The sequence below is a fragment of the Pipistrellus hanaki genome (assembly GCF_964339955.1).
Source record: "Pipistrellus hanaki genome assembly, chromosome: 3".
Lineage (NCBI taxonomy): Eukaryota > Metazoa > Chordata > Mammalia > Chiroptera > Vespertilionidae > Pipistrellus > Pipistrellus hanaki.
This window is the reverse complement of record NC_140505.1, coordinates 35200756-35225072: the sequence shown is the minus strand read 5'-3', so window position 1 is coordinate 35225072 and position 24317 is coordinate 35200756. Positions and strand designations below refer to the sequence as shown.

The 24317-nt window shown below is 44.0% G+C and overlaps 1 protein-coding gene across 1 annotated transcript in view; it reads right to left on the bottom strand.

Moving 5' to 3' along the window:
* TMTC4 (transmembrane O-mannosyltransferase targeting cadherins 4) overlaps positions 1–24317 on the bottom strand; it is a 60814-nt gene that overhangs the window by 3757 nt on the left and 32740 nt on the right. The window contains exons 7-16 of the mRNA XM_084880265.1: positions 21706–21798; positions 21323–21487; positions 20339–20541; positions 18637–18808; positions 18413–18544; positions 13240–13319; positions 12187–12294; positions 11939–12080; positions 4709–4823; positions 3611–3723 (exon numbers count right to left, since the gene is read on the bottom strand). Of these exons, the coding sequence (XP_084736391.1) occupies positions 3611–3723; positions 4709–4823; positions 11939–12080; positions 12187–12294; positions 13240–13319; positions 18413–18544; positions 18637–18808; positions 20339–20541; positions 21323–21487; positions 21706–21798 (1323 nt within the window). The remainder of the gene's footprint in view (positions 1–3610; positions 3724–4708; positions 4824–11938; positions 12081–12186; positions 12295–13239; positions 13320–18412; positions 18545–18636; positions 18809–20338; positions 20542–21322; positions 21488–21705; positions 21799–24317) is intronic.

Below are 24317 nucleotides of genomic sequence, written 5' to 3'. Positions count from 1 at the left end.
GGGGCGCTGTGCACAGGGAGGGTCTCAGGGCTTACGCCCCATTAGGGGCTGCTGCCCTTGGCTAGGCACGGCCTGAACCCCGAGAGGTGAGGAGGAGGCTGGGTGGGAAGGAATGGGAAAACAGGAAAACCAGCGAGGTGATGGGGGAGGAAAAAATGAGCCTGGAAGATAGGAAAATGATGGCACGTTGACAAAAGAGGTGCCGGGAGGAAGGGCAGGTCTGGGGGGCACGGAGAGTGTGGGCTGGACAACCTCCCTCTCAGACGGCACCGGGGCAACCTTGAAAAGAGGCTTCCTTGGCCTCTGGGGCTGTACGTGGGCTTGGGAGGCAGGGCTGGGCCACAGGCCTGTTTCCATTACAAACGTCTGTGGGCATTCCAGGCCCAGAAAATGCTCCTAGATCAGGCCTTGTAATGCCCTGTTCCGGAGAGCAATGAACTGTCTATAAACTGATCTTCTGTGGGAGTGTGTGGATGCTTAGAGACCCAGGGAACATGCTGATTTATGCCAAGGAATAAATAAATGAACTCCCATTTTAAATCAGGTATATTTTTTCATTCACAGAAAAGGAAAAAGAATATTATTTTCTGAAGTGCAATAGACAAGATGGACTTAACAAAGGGGTAGGGCAGTGGTTGGCAAACTCATTAGTCAACAGAGCCAAATATCAACAGGACAGCGATTGAAATTTCTTTTGAGAGCCAAATTTTTTAAACTTAAACTATATAGGCAGATACAGTGTTGTTAATTTAATTAGGGTACTCCTAAGCTGGCCTTTGCTAAAATCTCAAGGGACCAAAGAGCCACATGTGGCTAGCGAGCTGCAGTTTGCTGCCCACTGGTTTAGGGCAACATGTGAGGCAGAGAAAGGCCTTGCGAGGGAATAAGCCAGGGTCTTTATGTCTAGGTGGAGCGGACGGGGCAGTCAGAGGTCAGTTCAGCCACACTGGCTGGCAGGGCAGCACCCTTAAACCACAGACAGAGTTTCGCAAGGGCCATCCATCCTGGAGCCTGCTCCAACAAGGGCCTCATGTAGGCAGTCCAGAGTTAAAATGAAACCACAAGTCACATAGGAAGTGAGTGGTTCCCTCTAATTTGCCTTCCTTTCTTCCCGTTCACCCCACACAAAAGTCTCTGTCTGGTGGTGATTTGGGGGCCACAACCTCAACGTCTGTTATTCTCCCTTTGAAGCTAAAAGAAGGCAAACCTCAGGATCAGAGCCCTGGCCAGCAATAGTGCCTACCTGAGATTTAGAAAAATTATTTTATTTTCAGTTATCTTACATTTGTAGCAATACTATGCTTCCACTTTAATACATGTTTCTGTGTTAAAAATTTAAATAAAGGTAATTAAGTAAATAATAATAAAAAAAAAGTAATATGTAGATGTGGCCAAAGAAATTCATGAAGATGTGACATAAATGTCTGGAATTGGGGAAACTGCTCTGTAAACATAATCTGTGGAACAGGCAATATAGAAAGAGGAATTAGGTCGAGAGGGAGTATTTTAAGCACTAAAACATTATTCTTCTATTTTTGCTGTACCACATTAGCCATAAATTGGAAATTAAATGGCAATAAGTTATATCAAATCTAGTTGGTTTTAATGATCCTTAGAATTTAATTTAATAATCATTGAACTAAAATTACTGTATATACTAGTATATATACACACATATACACACCATTCAGTAGTTATAAATTACCTTCTTGTGCATTTTTCCCTCTATCATTTCTGTTGTACAGATGAGTAAAGTAAGGATTGGTTAAGTGACTGCTGTTAGGTAAAAAGGGCTGCTCGCATAAGCAGATGTCCCGTAGTCACAGGGGTATAATAACGAGAACACTCACTCTGCACACCAAAGTCTCAACAGAGATTCTGGAAGCTTAAATGTCTCAGAGCCAAATGTGAGGCGCATTCAGCCATTTCCCAATTACTCCTGGGGCACTTAATAGAGGCCCATTAGCACGCTGGGCAGCAGTGGAGATGGAAAAATAGGACCAAGGACTCTGACCTCAAAAAGGCTTCAGGCTCACCAAAGAGACTCATCAAAAGTTCATGAGACTCTGGAACAGCAAAAGCTTAGGTGGAAAGGGAGCTGACGGGCAGCAGGCATCTGTCCCTGTGGGGACCGTGCCGAGCAGGAGGCCAGGCTCCGGGTACCCGGAGAGCCCCATCTCGGCCTCCTCTCCAGAGCTGCCCGCCCGGGGCTCTGCAGGAACAGGTTGCAATGGCTGACCAATAGCAACAGGTGTCACTTCTGTGGGAGAAAACCCTAAACAGTGGTTTAAAGTTCCAAATCTCGAATTTAAAAAATGTATGAAGCCAGGGCGTGGTGGCTGACTCACAGCTCATAATGTACCACCCCATCCCTCCTTAGGTAGCTCCTGAAGAGTTCATAGCAAGCCCTTCAGTTCAGGTTTCATTTCGGTTTCCTCACCTCAGCTGAGTCTTGAAGACTCACTGGAGATGGTCCCTGGCCTTCCCCAAGATGCCCCAGGCTGACACAGATGGCTGGAAAGGTCATTAGAAGGGAAACACACACACCTCACCTCCTTTCTGCACCCACACCTCTACACAAATAGATCCGTAAAAAAATAAAACTTAACCCTTCAAAAAGTCATCTCTGGAGTACAATCTAGAAATGCTAAGATGGATATTGAAGCTATTAAACAACCTGACATTAAAAAATGAGATAAATGCAAGAAATATGTTAACTGTTGTTATAGGAAATGATACTGGCAATGATACCTAATGAGCAGGACAGGAGAGGTAAATAACAGGCAAGTATGAATTAATCGCCACCTTGATGCCTAGTGCGATTAAAATCAAAATTTAAAAGGAAAAATGTCCCTCATGCATGGACTAAAGCGCTGCTTCTAAAAGTGTTTTCTGCAGCATCTGTGTTAGATACCGAGGATGCCGGCTAACACTGCCAATCCCCCGACCTTACGCAACCGACAATGTACTGGGGAGGACGGTGGACAGCTGCGTTCTAACACTCTCCCTTGGTGATGCTGGTAGAATTAAAGCTTGATATCACCAGTATTAGCAACACTGAGTCCCTCTTCAGCACACCTTTTCGGATTCACAGTCTACTCCTGGCCAACCCAGTCAGATAGAGCCCGGGTAAGTGATCTTGGGTTTTTCATTGGCCAGGAATTTCTAGGGCCGTGCAGATGACCTAAACTTAACTTGCGATGAGGAAACACTTGGAAGCAGCAAGAAGCAGTCCTGCATTCTCTGTGGGCTGTTATTTCCTTTTGTGTGGAAGATGTCACCCTCACCTAAACCAGAGCGCCAGCCCCACTGCAAGGGGCGGACTCACAGCTTCTCGCCAGGGTGGGGCTTGGGCATCTGCTATGATGAACCTCTTCTTGGGCTTCTCCTCCCGCCCACCTTTGAGCAATGGCAGTGAATTCCAATGACAAAGAACACAGAGTCTGACCCTTTTTTGGGGCTTCTCCAGGAAGCAAACTGACCAAGCCACACCGGTGTACTGCTCCCCCTGTTTTGGTCTAATTCCGAATTTAACTGGGCCCAAGTAACATGCATGGTTTCTGTCAGAGGCTGGCATTCATTGAAACCACGGCCTGCAGTTCACACACACCTTGTATTTCTGGGACTTTCCCAGAACGTTTGCCAACGAGAACATGAGAGAGTGATCATTGGGTATTAATTCCAGCGCCTCTCTTCCAACTGCTTCGGCTTGGGCTAAGTTACCTGCGAGTAAAAAAAGGAAAAACAAGTAGTAGCATTTTTGGTTTCTCTCCAACAGGGTTTATGTACATTAGACACAATGATTATGAATTAACTACTTAAGAAAATGTAAATGTGTAACACCACACACACACACACACACACACACACACACACACGATCCTATCAGTTGCAAAGCCAATGCAGCCCAGTGCCGTTCCGACGTAATACAGAAACCGCTTTTGATTAAATGCTGTATGAAACCTGATTTTAATTTTCTCCCAGATACCAATTATACCCAAATCAGAGAAAACAAGACTGTGGAATAAGAACATCGCAGGAACACTTTAATCACGGGATATGTATCGTACCAAAGGACATGTTCTATGCTTTCATTAGAAACAATGAAGTATCTCTTCTCCACACTCATTAGAAGTATCTCTTACTCACTGGCTCCAGAGTCTGCCAAGTGAAAACTACCATTTCTTAGGAGATGCTTGAATTTTTAAAACCAGAGGAGCAGAGTGTCTCCTAGTGGGTCAAGCCTCCCAAGGGCTAAGGAACTAGATCGCCAAGGCTGTTGTTAGAATTATATATAAAATGGGAATCTCTGAGTGACGTTTGAGGGCCTGTGCTTTGAGAACAGTCCGTGAGCTTTAGAGCAAGGACCTCGCACCGCCCACTGCACAAGCCCAGAGCATTGCCGCTCCCAGAGAACAGGCTTCGGAGAAATGGGAGGTAAGCACACATTTTCCTTCATCATGACTCAACTCCAATGTTAAGCCAAGTACCATTCCCCCAGGCATTTATATTCTATCAAAGGAAGCTCCATGTTCTAGAAGAATAGACATTTTGTAATGCAAAATATTAAAACCCATCACAATTTTTAAAAACAACAACTCTAGCACACACTAGGAAAACCCTCCCCAAAAGTCTACATTTCCTAGTGACTCAGTGGTACTGTCCCAGGAAACGACTCCCCTGACTTAGGCAATTCACCTCTCTGTACCTGTGTTATCGAGGAGTATGATCATGTTGTTCCACGCCAGGCTGTGCTCCGGCTTCAGCACAGTGGCGTTCCTCCACGCATTCAACGCATCCACGTGGCGATTTAGATCTGCATACTGAAAACAAAGCATGGACTGGAAAAATCAACTTTCCAGTATTTCTATTCATCTAAAACATAACTGAAAACAAACCCCAAATCAAATAATATCTAACCTGGATTGACTTTCTAATTTTCCACATCAATTTACTTAATACTCAAAACAATCCCAAAGAAGTAGACATCTATCCCCATTTTACATCTGAAGTAACTGAGGCACAGAGTAATTAAGTAACATATCCAAAGTTATACATCTAGAAATAGTAGGGCCAGCTTAGAACCAGGTGGTGTAGCTCCCCAGCCTACAACATCTTACCTGGAACCCATAAGTCAGTGACTCCAGGTGTCAAATCATATTTCAGGCTAGTTGATGAGAGAGAAGTTAAAAACTTAATCACTAGTCCTTTTCTAGGAAGACTTCACATAGTCCCTCTTCGGTAAGTTTTTAGTTAAGGGTAAATAAAATATTTAATGTGATTACAAGCTACATGTGTCAACTTCACCGTCGTTTGTGCCTCTTTCTGCCTACATCTGAGCTTCATAAACAACTATGAGACCAGACTTGTAAACTCCCTGGAAAAGTCGTAAGTGGTGCTGTAGAACCTTGGTCATTTGGAGCCTGCTAGCCTCCTTTAGAAAGGAGAGGATTATTTATTGCTTTCTTTTGACAGGCAATGCTATCTAACTTTGGAACAGAAAACAAAATGGCTGGCTCTCAATTTGCATAGTTACCAAAAGTTCGCCAAGGGAGAAAGTGATGGATGTTTTAGCAGGTGACCCTCTTGCCCTCTTTAACTCAGTTCAAATGCACATCTCATCTGAATGAACCTGGTTCCTTTAACTCTACAAAGTACAAATGATAACATTTATCAGAGTTTAAGGCTATTTTCTTACTGTCAGGTCTGTCTTTTCCTTAGGAAACAGAAACATTTTGCCTTGCCCTGTGACCCACACCGCAAATAGGTGGCATGTTATGCAAAAAAGATATAATGAATTATGAAAATATTTACAAATACCCATTTGCTTAAGATGTTGTCAGAATTTTCCACGAGGCTTGGAAACTCAAGTTTCTGAATCTTACACCTTAAATAAGGAAATGATATGAAAAGTTCAAAACCTTAAAGTAATTTAGACTACTAATTATTCCAACATTTAATTGTCTCTCTATATTTGATGTTCCCATTGATTTCTTGGTCAGTTCTCTCCAGCAAATGACATGTATTTGAGTAGACAAAAATCTGTGATGACATTCTTTCTAACAAACCCAGGAAAACCAGCATAACTTCATTTAAGCAACAATATAATTTCTCACATATATTGCTATTTATGACTATTACTAGAGGCCCAGTGTACAAAATTCGTGCATTTGTGGGTGGGGGGAGGGGAGTATCCCTTAGTCTGGCCTGCACCCTCTCCAATCCAGGAGCCCTTGAGGGACATCCCTCTTACAATCCAGGACTGCTGACTCCCAACTGTTTGCCTGTGTGCCTTCCTGATTGCCCCTAACTGCTTCTGCCTGCCAGCCTGATCAACCCTAACCACTCCCATGCCAGCCTCATTGATGTCTAACTGCTCCTCTGACAGCCTTGTTTGCCCCTAACTGCCCTTCCCTGCAGGCGTGGTCACCCTAACTGCCCTCCTGCAGGCCTGGTCCTAACTGCTCTCCCCATGCAGGCCTGGGTTCCCCCCAACTGCCCTTTCCTGCAGGCCTGGTTGCCCCTAACTTTCCTCCTCTGCTGGCCTGGTCACCCCTAACTGCCCTCCCCTGCAGGCTTGATTGCCCCCAACTGCTCTCCCTTGAAGGCCTGGCCCCTCGCAACTGCCCTCCCCTGCTGGCCATCTGTGTCCACATGGGGTCAGTAATCTTTGACCACATGAGGGCAGCCATCTTATCTGTTGGAGTGACAGTTAATTTACCTATTATTCTTTTATTAGATAGGAGGATTAGATAGGATAAAGGCTTGGTGCATGGGTGGGGCCAGGTGGTTTGCCCTGAAGGGTGTCCCAGATCAGGGTGAGGGTTCCCTTGGGGCATGGGGCTGCCTGGGTGAGGGGTCTATGGTGGTTTGCAGGCTGGCCACACACCACTGGCGGCCCATCTGGGATTTATTTATCTTCTACAATTGAAACTTTGTAGACTTGAGTGAAGCCAAGCTTCCTGCTTGCTCCGTGGCCGCAGCCATTTTTGTTGGGATTTATTTATCTTCTATCATTGAAACTTTGTAGCCTTAAGCGGACACCAAGGCAGGCAAGGGCAGGCAGAAAGCTTGGCTACCTCCATTGCCAGGGAAACCCAAGCTTCCTGCTCTCTCCGTGGCCACAGCCATCTTTGTTAATTTGCATATCCACTCCTGATTGGCTGGTGGGCATGGCTTGTGGGTGTAGCAGAGATTTGGTAAATTTGCATATTACTCTTTTATTAGATAAGATTATTATTACTATTTATTAAAGAATAACAACATGCTGAAACCGGTTTGGCTCAGTGGATAGAGCATCGGTCTGCAGACTGAAAGGTCCCAGGATTGATTCCGGTCAAGGGCATGTAGTATATTGGTTGTGGGCACATCCTCAGTGGGGGGTGTGCAGGACGCAGCTGGTTGATGTTTCTCTCTCATCAATGTTCTAGCTCTCTGTCCCTCTTTCTCTCTCTTCCTCTCTGTAAAAAATCAATAAAATATATTTAAAAAAATAAAGAATAACAACAGACTGAAATTTACTTTTATTTCATGTTGACCTTCATCCTTCTCATAGCTTCTATACAAAGTGAAGAAAGTGCTTTAAGGAAAGCAGAGACAAATGGTAATTTAGCAAGAACTATGCATCCAGAAAATGGATATGTAATGCACGTGTTATATATCTATTAGATCTATGCCTGTCCTTCTATACTCCCCATACTACATTTCCCAGGGTCCTTTGCTCCTTAAGATTCTGCCAATAGGAGTCAGAGGTGATTATCAGCTGGTAGGAAGAGTGAGTAGTGCTTTCCCTCTACTCTCAATCCTTTCTATTTCTTGGCAGCATCTCTGAAGGGCCTGTGTCCCTTCCTCCACAGTGCCACGGCAGGAAGCAGTGGTTCTGCCTTAATGACCTCAGCTCTTGAGGCTGTGGTAGCTCTGGAGATGGTGGCCCCTTCTCTGAGCTCTTACCTTTTGGTGGCACCACTTCCTCCCCTTTGTTTCCCTTGACACCTTTCCATTTTTGTTCTTCTGGTCTTTTAACAATTGTCTAACTACTTCCCTATATTAAATCTTCCCCATTTAAATACTTGCAATGGTTTCTATTTTCCTGAATGGATCCTGCCTAATGCAATTAGTCCCTGCAATAATGACGTGTCTCTAGTAAATATCCCAGTCACTATTGTTATAGTTTTCTATTATCAGTAATATGTCCCAAATAATCCAGCTCTTGCCAATTCCTGTTTCACAGGAGAACAGCATTATATTCTTTTCTTATCTGGATCTAGAAATCAAAATACATTTCTGTACCCTGTTACTGCACAGTGACTAGAGGATTTAAAAAATATTTACTTAGCCGAAACCGGTTTGGCTCAGTGGATAGAGCGTCGGTCTGCGGACTGAAAGGTTCCAGGTTCGATTCCGGTCAAGGGCATGTACATTGGTTGTGAGCACATCCCCAGTGGGGGGTGTGCAGGAGGCAGCTGGTTGATGATTCTCTCTCATCAACGTTTCTAACTCTCTATCCCTCTCCCTTCCTCTCTGTAAAAAAATCAATAAAATATATTTTTTTTTAAAATAAAATAAAAATATTTACTTAAATTGATTGGGGTGACATTGGTCAACATGAACATATAGGTTTCAGGTGTGGGTTTCTATGTTACAAGATCTGTTTATTGCACCATGAGCCCATTACCCAAAATCAAATCTCCTCTCACCAGCTCCTTCCCTCTGGCAATCATCACACTGCTGTTTGTGTTCACGAGTTTCACTTTCATATCCCACATATGAGTGAAATTATTCAGTTCTTAGCTTTTTCTGACTGACTTATGGCACTTAGCATAATGTTCTCAAGGTCCATCCATGTTGTTGCAAATGGTGCTATTTCATCCTTTCTTATATGGCTGAGTAGAATTCCATTGTGTATATTTACCACATCTTCTTTATCCAGTTCTCTATTACAGGACACGTTGGTTGTTTCCATTTCTTGGCCACCATGAATAATGTTGCATTGAACACAGGGGTATATATCTCTTTGTGAATATATAATTTTGAGTGTTTTCAATATATCCCCAGCAAAGGAATTACTGGGTTGTATGGTAGCTCTATTAAATTTTTGAGGAATCGCCAGACTGCTTATATCAATCTACATTCCCACCAGCAGTGAATGAAAGTTCCTTTTTTCCCCATAGCCTCTCCAACACTGTTATTGCTTGTCTTATTGATAATGGCCGCTCTAACAGATGTGAGGTGGCATCTCATTGTAGTTTTGATTTGCATTTCCCTCACTGCCAGTGAGGTTGAACATCTTTTCATGTATCTATTGGCTATTTGTGTGTTTTCTGGGAAAAAGTGTATTTCCAGGTCCTCTTCCCACTCTTTGGTCGGGTTGTTAGTTTGCTTTGTGTTGAGTTTTATGAGTTCTTTATGGAAATTAAACCTTTGCTGGAGCTACTGCTTGCAAATACCATCTCCCATCTGGTTGGCTGTCTTTTTGTTTTGTTGTTTCTTTTGCTGTGCAGAAGCTTTTTAGTTTGATATAGTCCCATTCCTTTATTTTTGCCTTTACTTTAAGGAGGGTTTTTTAAAAAAGAAACTTTTAAGTTATTTTGTTCATTTTATTTGTCAATATATAAATGCGTTGGTTGAGCTGTTAAAAGATTAAGCTCTTAATGCTTTTAAGTTGTCAAGCAGGCCAAGGCTGGATAATTAAACAACAATGGAGAACAAAATCTTTAAATAAGCAAGAACAGTTGGCAGAGGGAAGAGGAAGATCACTTCATGGCAGCATAATTAGTAAACAATATACTCAGAGAGCAATAAAGGTCTCGGTCTATTTAAATTATTTTATTACTACTGATTTTCGGAGAGGGAGAAAGGGAGAGGAAGAGGGAAACAGCAATGTGAGAGAGATACATTGATTGGTTGCCTCTTGCACATGCGTTGACTGGGGATTTAACCCACAACTTAGGTATGTGCCCTCAACTGGAATCAAACCTGCAACCTTCTGGTGTATGGGATGATGCTCCAACCCACTGAACCACACCAGCCAGGACAAGTATCAGCCTATTTAACAGTATACATGATCTTCTACACGAAAGTGGGAATGAATTCCAAGCACTGGAACACATGATAAAAACCTAAACTTTATATTCCAACTTCCTTTCTTGGGATGTAATTCTTACAGAAGGCACATTTAGCTTAAATACTGTATTTTCCAAATCCCAAGGAATTGCAGTGACAGGCAGCTACTAGGGTTAAGGAATAAGACTATTTCAGTATTAGGGCTTTAAAGCATAACCTACAAAGCTATAGGTTTAGATCATTTGCATGCAATGAAATGAAAAAAGAGTCCCCCCCCCCCCCAAAAAAAAAAGAATAAAAAAGGAATTCATATGGAATCAAGTATGATATGTCATGCAAGTACTAGTTTAAAAGACACAGTAAATAGAGACAGTAACCACCAATGCAGGGATTCAGGTAACACCCGATTTGTTCCCGTCCCTCAGCTAGCCCTTATTCTCACTTAATTAACTTTGCAAGGGTCCACCTGCTTTGTGTGTGATTGAATTTTTTGGTCTCTACTTACATGATTATGCTGAAAGTTTTACTGTCTTGCAACCCCTCTCCCCAGAGAGAACTACAGACATATAAAAAGATGCTCCACATCACTACTCATCAGAGAAATGCAAATTAAAACCACAGTGAGATATCACCTCACACCTGTCAAGAATGGCTGTCATCAATAAATCAACAAGCAACGGTATTGGCGAGGATGTGGAGAAGAGAGGACCCTCATGCACTGTTGGTGCAGCCCCCGTGGAAAGCAGGATGGAGTTTCCTCAAAAATTTAAAAACGCAACTGCCTCAAGACCCAGCAATTCCACTTCTGGGAATATATCCCAAGAAACCAGAAACACTAATTAGAAAGAATGTATGAAAATAGGGGTTCATTGCAACATTATTTACAATAGCCAAGATTTGGAAGCAGTTCAAGTGCCCCTGTAGATGAAAGGATAAAAATGCTGTGGCATATTTACGCAATGGTATACTACTCAGCCATAAAAAAAAAAAAAAGAGAGAGAGAGAGAGAGAGAGAGAGAGAGAGAGAGAGAGAAAAAGGAAATCTTACATTTTGTTATAGCATGGATGGACTTGGAGAGCATTATGCTAAGTGAAATAAGCCAGTCCGAGAAAGACAAATATCATATGATTTTACGTATATGTGGAATCCAATGAATAAAATAAATGAACAACCATAATAGAAACAGATCAATAGATACTGAGACAGACTGATAGCTGCCAAAGGGGAAGGAGGTTAAGGGGCTTGGTGAAAAAGGTGAAGGGATTCGGTAAGAAAAAAAAAAATCCCTTCAGACACAGGCAACAACTGGGGATTACCAGAGGGTGAGGGGGCTATGGAGGAGGTAGAAGAGGGTAAAGAGGGAATAAATGGGATGGAAGGAGACTTGATTTGGGGTGGTGAACACACGATATATACTATACAGATGATGTATCATAGAATTGTACACCTGAAACTTATACAATTTTATTAATCAATATCACCCCAAGAAATTCAATAAAAATAAAAAAATCAAAGAAATCACATTATAGGTTTATGTTTTTTTTAAATCTCAGTATTTATTTGTGATTTCAAAACAGAGGAACTAATGTTTATCAGGAAGTTACCTTATCCCTAGGAGTGCAAGGCACAAGGGACTTTAAAAATTCTAATTTATTCTCTGGTTTGACCTATTGACTCTGTGCTCTCTTAAGCTTGGCTAATTCAAGTTGGACGGCTCTCTAATTAAGCTTTAGAAGTTAAATATAAGGAAATCAAATAGCAGCCTTCAAATGAGATAAACTTAAGTGAAAGAACTGTATGGGGTATTAGTATCCTCATTTTATTATAAATAAAGAAAAAACCCAAACTTTTCTTCTGCAGTCACAGGCTACTTACCAAGCGCCCGAGGTTGTAGTAACAGTCGGGGTACTTCCTCCTGTGTCGGATTGCTGTCCGGTAGCTGTGCTCGGCAGCTTCGAACCGTTTCAGGCTGTTCTGCACGATGCCCAAGTTCATCCACGCCGCAGCAAAGTCTGGCCTGGAAGAGCAGTTTGAAAAGGAAAACAAGGAAGAGAAAGGCTCAGGCCCCCAAAGGCAGGAGCTCATTTCTTTACCACGAGCAGAATTCTAAAAACAATGCTTACTGTATTTGTACAGCCAAAGACAGCAGCTCCTCCGCTTCCTGTAGCTCATTCCTTTCCTTTAAAATATTTCCAAGGTTATTCATGGCATGAACATACTTGGGATTTAATCTGAAAGTGGAGAGAAGAAACCAAGCCATCTGTTAATGTTCAGTTGTCTTCACTAAGCTCTGAGGAATTGGCAAGGGTATCTTAAAGTTGGGGTCGTTAAGGAGACAGCTTTTTATTTTTAAATATACTTGTATTGATTTTAGAGGGAAAGGGAGAGACAGAAACATCAACGATGAGAGAGAATCATTAATTGGCTGCCTTCTGTACGGCCCTCACTGGGGATTGAGCCCATAACCCAGGCATGTCCCCTTGACCGGGATCGAACCTATGAACCATCAGTCCACAGGCCAATGCTCTATCCAATGAGCCAAACTGGCTAGGGTAAGGGGACAGGTATTTAACTTTAGAAAGTTATGAGTCTATAATAATAAAAGCATGATATGCTAATTAGACCAGACAGTCGAACGACCTTATGGAAGCCACTGTGGCGGGGGCTGAGGCAGAAGTGGTTAGGGGTGATCAGGCAAGCAGGCAGAGTGCTCAGGGGCAATCAGGCAGAGTTGTTAGATGCGATCAGGCAGGTAGGCAAGCAAGTGGTTAGGGGTGATGAGGCAGGCAGGCAGAGGTGGTTAGGGGAGAACAGGCAGGTAGGTGAGCAGTTAGGGGCAATCAGGCAGGCAGAGTGGTCAGAGGCAATTAGGAAGACAGGTGAGTGGCTGGGGTGATCAGGCAGGCAGAGGGGTTAGAAACAATCAGGCAGGTAGGCAGAGTGGTTAGGGGTGATGAGGCAGGCAGGCGAGTGGTTAGGGGCGATCAATCAGGTAGGCAGGTGAATGGTTAGGAGCCATCGGTCCCAGATTGCAAAAGGGCAGTTGGACATCCCCCGAGGGGTCCTGGATTGTGAGAGGGTGCAGGCCGGGCTGAGGGATCCCCTCCCCCATGCACAAATTTCATGCACCGGGCCTCTAGTACATATATATAAATGAGACAGAATGCCTGCAGTACCTTACAGCTTCCCTATAATATCTGATGGCAGCTGTTTGATTGCCTTTGTCAGCCAGGTTTTTGCCAACATTGTAGTGAACCTGAAAATAAGAGATAAAAACTTGGTCATTAGCTGATAGACTTCTTCTCCAGAATAGGGATAACTACCATATCTTCTAAATGAAAACAAAAGGTAATGGTATTTAAAACCAAAACAACCCCACCCTTCCCACCCAGCCCCCTGCACCAGAACTTTAGCTAAAACCCTACAGACGTGGCCAGGGGCTTGCGCCACCATGTGAGAAAAGAATAGAAGAAAGGGAGATAACAATCAGGGATGCCGCGGGTGACAGAAACGTGCACCACTGCACAGCACATTGCATAATTTAAAACTTCCTGGCTCAAATTACTGTCCATCCGTAGGTGCAATCATCTTCAAATCATAGCTTGGAGGCTGGTTAATGCCAGGGTCAGCTGTTGAAAAGTATGTTCTAAATGGTTTGATTTTGTGCCTCTCCCAGACACGTTACTCCACCTCCTGGCCCCTCACACAAAAGAACCAAATCTGGAGAATCCAGCCCAGGAGGGATGTGCCCGCGGTCCCCAGAATACAAAGAGGGCTCTGAGGCACGCTCCCCCGCCTCTTCCCCCCGGAGCTCCCGCTGCTTTCCTTTGTTCCGGGGAAATTCTGTTTTCTCAATAAAAAGCTCAAACAAAGAGTTCAAGTGCCCTCTGCAGCACAGACGGTGTTCTGCCAGACACCCTCCGCCAGACACCTGCAAGGCGAGATGCGGGAAGATGAGGGAGGGCGAGGGCCCTCAGGGCATTCAGGCTGCCGTCATTTCTGTTCTGGGGCACTCCTTAACAACCTGACGGCTCGGAAGGAAGCACTGGCACATGGGTTGGCCCCGAGGCCAGCCGTATCCTCGGGTTATGGGAGGGGAAGTATTTGAACAGAAAACAGCAGCTTGGATAACCCACCTTACAAAGACAAAACAAAATAACCCGGCCACGGATTACTTAAAATAGTGTTTAAAAGAATGAGTGATTTCTGTTTCCAGGGAAGGGAAGAGACTGAAAAACCCTATTTAGACGTGAGCTTTCCCTCCAGCCTTTGTGATTCCTGAGCTGAGGCAATGACCCAGCACAGAAGCCGCAGAGAAAGCCAGCCGCAGCCCAAGGACCTGTGAGTGTAAAGGAGGTAAAAGCCACAGTAACGGAAGGCGGTTTTAACACCAGCAACAAAACCAGCTCGTTTCAAACATCCTGCCAAGGGTGGATGTTAAATTTAAAATCTTCTAAGCCCCTGAAAATCCTATAATCTATCCCGGATCCCTCCTTAAAGGAAATGCCTCATTGTGGGATGTGATCCTTTCATTGTTAAAAGAGAGTTTAGAATTGTATCCCAGAGTTGACACAAAAGTGACACACACGTTAAAGCCTTAAAAACTAGAAATGGCTGAAACCGGTTTGGCTCAGTGGATAGAGCTTCGGCCTGCGGACTGAAGGGTCCTGGGGTTCGATTCCGGTCAGGGGCATGTACCTTGGTTGTGGGCACATCTGGGGGGTGTGCAGGAGGCAGCTAATTGATGATTCTCTCTCATCGATGTTTCAAGCTCTCTATCCCTCTCCCTTCTTCTCTGTAAAAAATCACTAAAATATATTAAAACAAGACAAACAAACAAACAAAAAAAACACCTAGAAATGACTATCAACTTAGGTAGATACTTGGCATTTCACCACAGTAAGCTCAAGGAATTTAATTTCCATTTGGCTCAATTCAGTCACTAATATTGAGTGCGTACCATATGCAAAAGCACTGTTCAAACGAAGACCAAGCACTGCCTAGACATTGCAAACTTTTGAGAAAGATGAGCCTGTTTGTAAATCTGGGCCTACTCTAGAACCAGGTGTCAACTGCTTACTTAATAGTCATTGAACATAAAGTAGATACCAGTGCAAAAACTGTACCTCCTGTAACGGAGTTGAAGGAAACCAGTGTCTTCCTAATGAGATCTCTGCCCTGAAATCAACCTAGCTTTTTTTTCCCCTAAACAAAAGAAAGTAAAGACAATTTTATAACATTTCAATTTATAGTGGAAAGTAAAATATAATCTCTCCTTTGCTCGGACTAAATGGCATCACTAAAAAAAGTTCTTAGAAAGGACTATCACCACCAGGTCCATTTTTGAAGAAGACATAGAATTACTGTGGGTGTGCCCATGTGTGCACACCCTGTGTTTTCTGGTCTACAACATATGAAGTCATGTCACTAGGACACATAGATACCCTGTTTCCCTGAAAATAAGACAGTGTCTTATATTAATTTTTCTCCCAAAGTTGCGCTAGGTCTTATTTTCAGGGGATGTCTTATCTTTCCATGCGCTAGGTCTTATTTTCAGAGGATGTCTTATTTTTGGGGAAACACGGTAGGTTCCATACACATGCCCCATTTCTCACCTCCCCTATTTACTGGAGTAACTTGTATCATATCAGGTCTCCATCTAGCCACCCAGATCACTAAGCTAGTGATTTTTCTATGCCTCACTTTCTCCCATCCTATCTAATAAAAGAGTAATATACAGATTGACCATCACTCCAACACACAATATGGCTGCCCCCATGTGGTCAAAGATCCTGCCCCCATGTGGACACAAGATGGCCACCACATGATGGCCAGCAGGGAAGGGCAGTTGGGAGGGACCAGGCCTGCAAGGGAGGGCAGTTGTGGGTGATTAACTCTGCAGGGGAGGGCAGTTAGGCTGGCAGAGGAGGGAAGTTGGGGGCAAACAGGTTGGCAGGGGAGCAGTTAGACATTAATCAGGCTGGCATGGGAGTGGCCAGGGGGTGATCAGGCTGGCAGGCAGAAGCGGTTAGGGGCAATCAGGAAGGCAGGCAGGTGAGCAGTTGGGAGCCAGCAGTCCTGGATTGTGAGAGGAATGTCCGACTGCCCACTTAGGCAGTGAGATTGGGACTAAACCGGCAGTCGGACATCCCTCGAAGGGCCCCAGATTGGAGAGGGTGTAGGCTGGGCTGAAGGACATCCCCCCCCCCCCCATGCACGAATTTCATGCACTGGGCCTCTAGTTTATAATAATAATAATAATAATAATAATAATAATAATCCTCTCTCTAAAAACCTTAAAGGGAATATAATGAGATTAATGATAGAGCCACTACAAAGAAATTTGAGTTTCTTATAGGAAAGAACTATATAAATAGGAGACATAATTTCTGCTATTCAAATACCAAAGTAAAAATAAAACAAATCTATTAACATGCATAAAATTAAATCACAGACAATTTGTTTTTAGTAATGGGCAGGCAAACAAATCAAATTAATGCTAAGTTTAAAATAATTCACTTTTTTTTATTTAAGTCTCTTAGTTATAAAGCATGATCAAGGGTTTTTTTAATCCAAAAAAAAGACAAACAAGGAGTCAGTATTTTTTATGCTATTCTTTGCTTCGAGGTCACAATAAGATATCAACTACTCATTAGATTTGCTCATATAACTTTACCTGAAATCACTGCTTTTTCTTAGAGAATGTAAAAACGAGAGAGCTGCAGGAAGCTCTTTATTTCTACCTCCTGAGGGTTCATTTGGAGCATCCAATTCTTATGATCCAAGGCAGAATGAACCCTTACCTATACTAATAAAAGTGTAATATGCAAATCAACATATCCGTTCTGAACAGCAGAACGACTGAACAGCGGAACGACATCCAGATAAACTTCAAGACAACCTTCCAGATGAAGCCAGGGCTGTGAGGGCCGAGACCTTGCACGAATTTTGTGCACTGGGCCTCTAGTTTAGTAATAATGATCTCCATGAACAGACATCCTTCTAACCTAACTCCCTGGGATCCCACTTTGAGCAAGTAACATTCCCTTCTTGTCAGTGAATGTGACAACTAAAACTAAGATGAGCCTAAGAAAGCCAGCATTTCTTAAGCACCTGCTATGTTCTCACTACCCTATGAGGCCACGCCAGACGCCAGGTTTCTGGAAGGCCTCGACACAAACTCAAGAGATGGGCATTATCGGCCCCCTTTACTAAGGGCACTGAAAGTTCAAAAAAGTTTAGTGTCGTCCAAGCAGGCAGAGCCAATGAAGCGAAGAGCTTGGATTCAGGAAGAATCCAAGTGGAAAAATTCCTTCCAGACTGCTTCAACAAAAACACTACCCACTTTAAAATTGATACATTTATTTTCTCCCAGCCCCGTGGTCGGCAAACTGTGGCTCGCGAGCCCCATGCAGCTCGTTGGCCCCTTGAGTGTGGCTCTTCCACAAAATACCATGGCCTGGGCGAGTCTATTTTGAAGAAGTGGTGTTAGAAGAAGTTTAAGTTTAAAAAATTTGGCTCTCAAAAAAAATTCCAGTGCTGTTGATACTTGGCTCTGTTGACTAATGAGTTTGCCAACCACTGCCCCAGCCTAACAAAAGGAATTATGAGCAGGGAAACCACAGGTGACGCAAATGTGTACCAGTGCTATCACATAGCACAATTTAAACCTCCTGAATCCAATGACTGTCTATTTGTAGGTACTATCACCTTCCAATGATGGTGTGAGGCTGGTGGATGCTATGGCCGGAGCATGTATTTTGAAAAGCTTGCTCTGTGTGATTCAGCTGTGGCCCGCCTCCAGCGCAGCCTGGATGTATGGTGTTAGCTCCCCTGCCACCACTTCAAAAGGAGGTGAGTAACACTTCCTTTCAGTAAACCCTTGCTTCACTGACATTGTCTTTTTTAAATGTATTTTTACTGATTTTTTTTTTTTTGAGAGACAGGAAGGGAAAAGGGAGAGAGAGAAAAATACGTCGATATGAGATCAAAACCTCTATAGACTGTGTCACGCATTCCCCCTACTGCAGATCGAACCCACAACACTCCCAGGCACGTGCCCTGACTGAATCATACCAGCAACCTTCCGGTGCTCGGGATGAAGCCCCACCGAGTCCTACTGGCCAGGGCAGATATTGCTTGGCTTTAATAGCTTCTTCTGAATTATTCTGGCACAGGGGAATTTTAATACATTTTTATCAAAAGAAAAGAAAAAAAAAAAGAGAGAGAGAGAGAAACCCAGACTTATGCTAGATTCTGTCTGAAGGCAAACATTCTTCTTATTCAGTCTTGGAATGGAAAACAATTTCCTAGGAACGTCTCTCTAAGGACACAGGGCAGCCAACACACCTTAGCATTGAGAGGGCACACAGACAGGGCGCTTCTAAAGAGCTGTTCTTCGCTCCGCCACTCGCCGCTGCGAATGATGCACCTCAGCGTGTTTAGGAACAGAATCCCCAGTACGAGAGCAGCGATCAGTTTCTTGAGAACAGAGAGACATGGTAAATGTCGTGAGGAAACTCCGTCCAACCATCCAACCAGCTGGTTCCGGAGGGCCCCCTCCTGGCCAGTACCTTTCTCGGCGTGTGTTTGCCGAGGGCGCCACACCCGAGCGTCAGCAGCATGCAGTACCCCGCGCTGGGAAGGTACAGCACTCTCTCCGCCACCACGAAGCCCACGCGGAAGAACAGGTTACTTGCGGGGAGAAACGGGATAACGAGGAATCCCAGGCCCAGCGTGAGGATCCTGGAAAATGAGAGATATGCAAATGGCTATTTGTAACTATCTCAAGAAAACGTACTAGTCAACATGAAAATAATAATAAAGGCTTTTTCCCCCCATGCTATCCATGGAGAAAAGGTACTGGCAGCAGCAAAACGCTGTCATCAGCAGAGAGGGTTTAGCCTGGCAATATTAAAAGAAGGTGGAGCCGAAACTGGGTTGGCTCAGTGGATAGAGCGTCGGTCTACGGACTGAAAGGTCCCGGATTTGATTCCGGTCAAGGGCATGTACATTGGTTGTGGGCACATCCCCATTGGGAAGTGTGCAGGAGGCAGCTGATTGATGTTTCTCTCTCATGGATTGATGTTTCTAACTTACTATCCCTCTCATTTCCTGTCTGTAAAAAAATCAATAAAATATATCTTAAAAAAAAAGATGTAAAAATCTCACAGAGGCACTCAGCATCAAGCATAAGGATAAAGTCACACGATTCATAACAATGAAATTAGAATGACTCTGTTTGTGAGGCCTTCTTAATTCATCTACTCCTAACACACCTCAAACCATGTAGGTATTGAACAGCTCAGTCGATGTTGGTTCCAATTAGTCTAACATAGTTTATATAGGGGGAAAAAATTCCCCTATGAACTTAACAGGGATAATATTAATTAATTAGCTTCAACTTTATAAAACCTGAAATAAACTAATATCACCTTGGGGGTTACAACCCCACAAACTTCAGTCAAGTAGAAGGCGGCTGGACCAGGTTATCATTTCTAATGTCCCATATGATACAAGAGGATGAACTGGGAAACTAGGTCAAATTTGCTGGCTCCTTCCTGGTCCCTGTGCCTACAGTATGTTAAAAATAAAGTCTAATGGCACACGTATAAATGAACTGGGGCAAAAGTTTGTCGACCTTTAGAATTACGAACCAATTTAAAACACAGGTAAACTCGAACCTTAATTGATTTTGAGAAAGTACTCATCTAAATCCATACTTCTACGAAAAGGAAATCATCTTAAATCATTTTCTTTCTCACGAAACACATTTGTTTTTCCTCCAATTTTATTCTCAATAACCTCCCCTCCTCCCCCTTTTTTTTTGGTGAGAAAAGAAGAGTCTCTTTGGGGTAGCAGTTTATTTTGTCCCAAACAACAACAGAAAGAATCACTATGGCAATCACCAGGGTTTTCTGAAGGAGAACTGTGAAATAACCGGCACAACACACATCAATTACACCCTCTGTTCTGACCATAAATTACTCTTTACCACCTGCCGAGAAAAGGATCTCAAAATGCTACTTACTTCAGGAGGGGAGGAGGGGGAGATAAGGCAGTCATCCATACCCCCTATTCCAAGTTCACTCCCCACCAGTTGGAGCCAGCGATGGATTCCGAGTGGGTGAACTCCTCCTCGTCAAAAATATGCACCGGAAATGAATGTCCTCAGACATTACTTCCACAGAATCATTAAAACGATCGGTGATGGATTCAGCAAAATGCTTCTGACTTAACCCGGGGTGGGAGTTAAAACTCGGCGCTGTCTCTTACCTTCTCCTGTGACTGTCTGCAGAGCACAGGGCTTGGCATATGAGGCCAATTAGGCAGAACCAGAGTGCTGCCAGTGCAATTACCCTCCAGTCCCCGGCGGACTTAATGAGGGGGATGCAGCCCATTGACCAATCAAAGCACAGCCACCAGGGGCACAGCAGCAGCCAGGCATTCAAGGAATAGTAGTAATTATAGTTTATGGCCTGTCAGTCAAAAGGAAAACAAACATTTACTTCATACTAAACTTGAAAATGTACCTATGTGTCCTAACTTCGCTTGGGAGGCATCCGCAGGCTTCTCTTTCAGGAGAGCGGTGATAGAAGATAAAATGTGGCCACTTTCGACCGTGGGCAAGGGGCTCTAATTTGCAATTTATGAAATGCACGGAGATTTTAAGAGAGAAAAACACAGCATTGCCGCCAGACTCTGCTATACGTTATCCCATTTCTGATCAGTCTGTGACCCACTTGCATAGAGAGGCCCGAAGTCTGTGACCCAGGAAATCTGAGGCCCGGGGGTCACCTGTGTGCCTCACAACGTAAGACCAGGATTCCATGCTGTTCCTCTTGGTTTCCGTCTCTGTGAAACGCACTGCTCTATGAAAGCGCCGGCACCCTGGCCTTCAGAGAGAGCCAACCTTTGCAATGGAGTCTTGACACCATTAGACTTTTAAAGGTATCACTTGACACGGCTATATTTTATCTTAACCCCGCCATGCCAATTTCCTTTATAAGGAAAGTCTCGGGGTTAGGAGATACTAACGAGACCGGCGAAAAGCCTGATGTTAGAAGGAACCTCTCCATTTTGATTAGAATGGAGATACAGGGGGGCTTCTGCCTGCTCAATCGCCCGATCAAAGCCTGGTTTCCTCCTGGAGTGTCCTTCGTGATGGCAAACAAACACGGAGGGGTTCCGCTGATTAGGGGTTTTGTGGGTGTGCTGGGTGAAGGGCAGGGGAACTGGGTGGACACGCCCGGAACTCACCCTGACCACCATGCTGTCGGCGAAGGAGGCGGGGTTGTCCACCTCGGTGAAGGGCGGCGGGCCGGTGCCCATGATCTTCCAGCGCACGTAGAGCACCCCGGCTCCCCCCAAAGCCAGGAGGGCCATTCTGGAGAGGAGACCCCCGTTTCTGAGCACGCCAATGCTCTGCAAAGACACCGCAAAGCCCCCGATGTCACAGATTTTCAAACAGAAGTGTGGCCCAGCCAGGAACAATTCTACCTGAACTGTGCTGACACGGTGCTTTAAAAGGCTGGCTATTTTAGAATTCAGACGCGCAGGAAGGACTTTGAAAATGGCATTTTAAATCAGCTGGTACTTGACATTTTCCGTGTCAGGGCTGAAGACAAAAAGTACACACTCACCTCTAATGACTTGTCCTTGTATAGTGCCTTCTGGACGATTTCCAGGACGTTTAATTTGCCGATCACCAAGATGTCAAAGACCGCATTTAAGCCCTGAGGAGGCAAAACAAGGCAATCAAGGATGCGAGTGCCTAACTCTGATTAGGTAGCAATTATATACTGGGTGATTATATTGTTACATCTAGGTGAGAAATAGAGTGGATCAGCTCTTGGAAAAACAACCATTGTTCCTACAAAATTAGTTCATAGTAATATGTCAAATTTATTAGCTAATAAATACCTGTTAGTCATAATTTCATAGTCGGCATGTTGGAATACTGTAAGATTTGGGATAACTTAGAAATTTGGACCTCCTCAAAGGTTGTTCCTTCCCTCCTTTTCCTGTTATCCGGGAAGTTCCCTTTTTAATGACACAACCTGTAACGGGCGCGTACTCTTTCACTAGGACGTGTCAGTACGTCACGCCCGGAGGACGTAATTTCATATTATTTTTTATTTATTTATACTTAATAAAAATAAATGAAATATATATATATTTTCGTTTATTCATATATATAAAGCACAAAGGAAAATACAAAATTACAAAAAAATAGAAAAGAATACCGACAAAAAAAAAATGGACACGTCGAATTAAAAAATTATAAATTTTACAAACAATGATAAAGATTACAAAAAATAGCCGAAACCGGTTTGGCTCAGTGGATAGAGCGTCGGCCTTTGGACCTTTAGGTTCGATTCCGGTCAAGGGCATGTACCTTGGTTACTGGCACATCCCCAGTGGGGGGTGTGCAAGAGGCAGCTGATCGATGTTTCTCTCTCATCTCATCAATATTTCTAACTCTCTATCCCTCCCCTTTCCTTCCTCTCTGTAAAAAATCAATAAAATATTTTTTAAAAAATTACAAAAAATATATACCGTCCCTCTTGGGGCGCAACATATATTTCAAGGACGTATTCATACGTCCTACCCTTTCCCGATATTGTTTACGTTTGACGTATTTATAGGTCCCGCTCGGTTAACAGGTTAATTGACATAACAGAGTGGTTATGTGGGCAGTTATTATGCCTAAGAAGACAAAGGCAGCCATCAACCTCGGAAACCCAGCCACATAAGTAAAGACACCTCAGGAACCCCAGGAACACCAGGAGCTGACAACTTCAGCAAGGGCAGCAGAAGCAGGAGCAGAACATGCACAAGGGTCTGTGATGGGCTGTTGGAGATTCCTTAGCTTTAGACTCCTAAATGTCCACCAGCTTGCTATACTTCTTGTTTTCTGTAATCCTCACCCAAGGATATATTTTACTGATTTTAGAGAGAGGGGAAGTGGGGAACAAAGGGAAAGAGATAGATAGATAGATAGATAGATAGATAGATGGATAGATTAGCTGCCTCCCACACACATCCTGCCTGGGGATTGAACTCGCAACCTAGGCATGTGCCCTGACCAGGAAATCTACTGTCTGCACTGCAATGGACTTCCCAGGGCAGAACTCTGCCCACTCAAGATAAAAGTGGTCAGAATATACCTGGTGCATTTGGACAACACCGCCCCTAAATGACTTGTGGCCTTCTAATATGGAGCTTCGTGGCAAAGATCATACATCATCAGAAGCCAGTGGTGATTCATGGTTTTCCGAGCAGGGATGACACTCCTACTTAGCCCTCTCCCAGGAATGCTGGGAGCCTTTCATTATCCAATACACGGGCCAGCGCTAGATTAATCGTTTCAAGAACCCTGATTTCCTGATTTCGTTCACCCAAGAGACGCATGATTTAGTGGGTCACAGGGGACCATTTCTGCCCGGGCGTGAACGTTTTCCAGGAGGCAGAGCTCCCTGTGGAGCGGCTGCCGCCACTGTCTTTTCACACAGTCTGTGCTTCCGCCTGTGAGCTGCAGGACAGTCACCACGGGGGACGGGGCCTGGCTGTCAGGAGCACTGAGCCAAGCACAAGTCTGGCCCTCCCTCCTCCTTCCCACTTAAATGTGCCCTCAAAATGTCCACACCCTCAAAATGTCCATGGTCTTTTTTTTTTTTTTTTTTAATATTTTTTATTGATTTTTTTACAGAGAGGAAGGGAGATAGTTAGAAACATCAATGAGAGAAAAACACTGATCAGCTGCCTCCTGGAACACTTCCCACTGAGGATGTGCCCAAAACCAAAGTACATGCCCTTGACCAGAATAGAACCTAGGACCCTTGAGTCCACAGGCCGACGCTCTATCCACTGAGCCAAACCGGTTTCGGCAAAATGTCCACGTTCTTATCGAATTTTTGAAAACAGCTGAATTTCACCATGTCCTTCTTCACACAAATTCAAACGTCAACGGGAAGCACCGTGGGTCCCTGCTAAGTGGAGATTCTGACGCAGCAGTCCTGGTGTGGGGTTTGAAACCTACATTTCTACAAAGTCCCAGGGGATGCTGATGCCACTGGGCTTCAAACACCCGGAGGAGCATGGGTGCAGAGCGGTGGTTCCCAAGAGGATGATTTTGCCTCTCAGGGTATGTATGACTATGTTGGGAGACATTTTCGGTTGTTACATTTGAGGGGGTCCTACTGGAGACCAGGCATGCTGCTAAACATCCTACAGAGCACAGGATAGGCCTCCA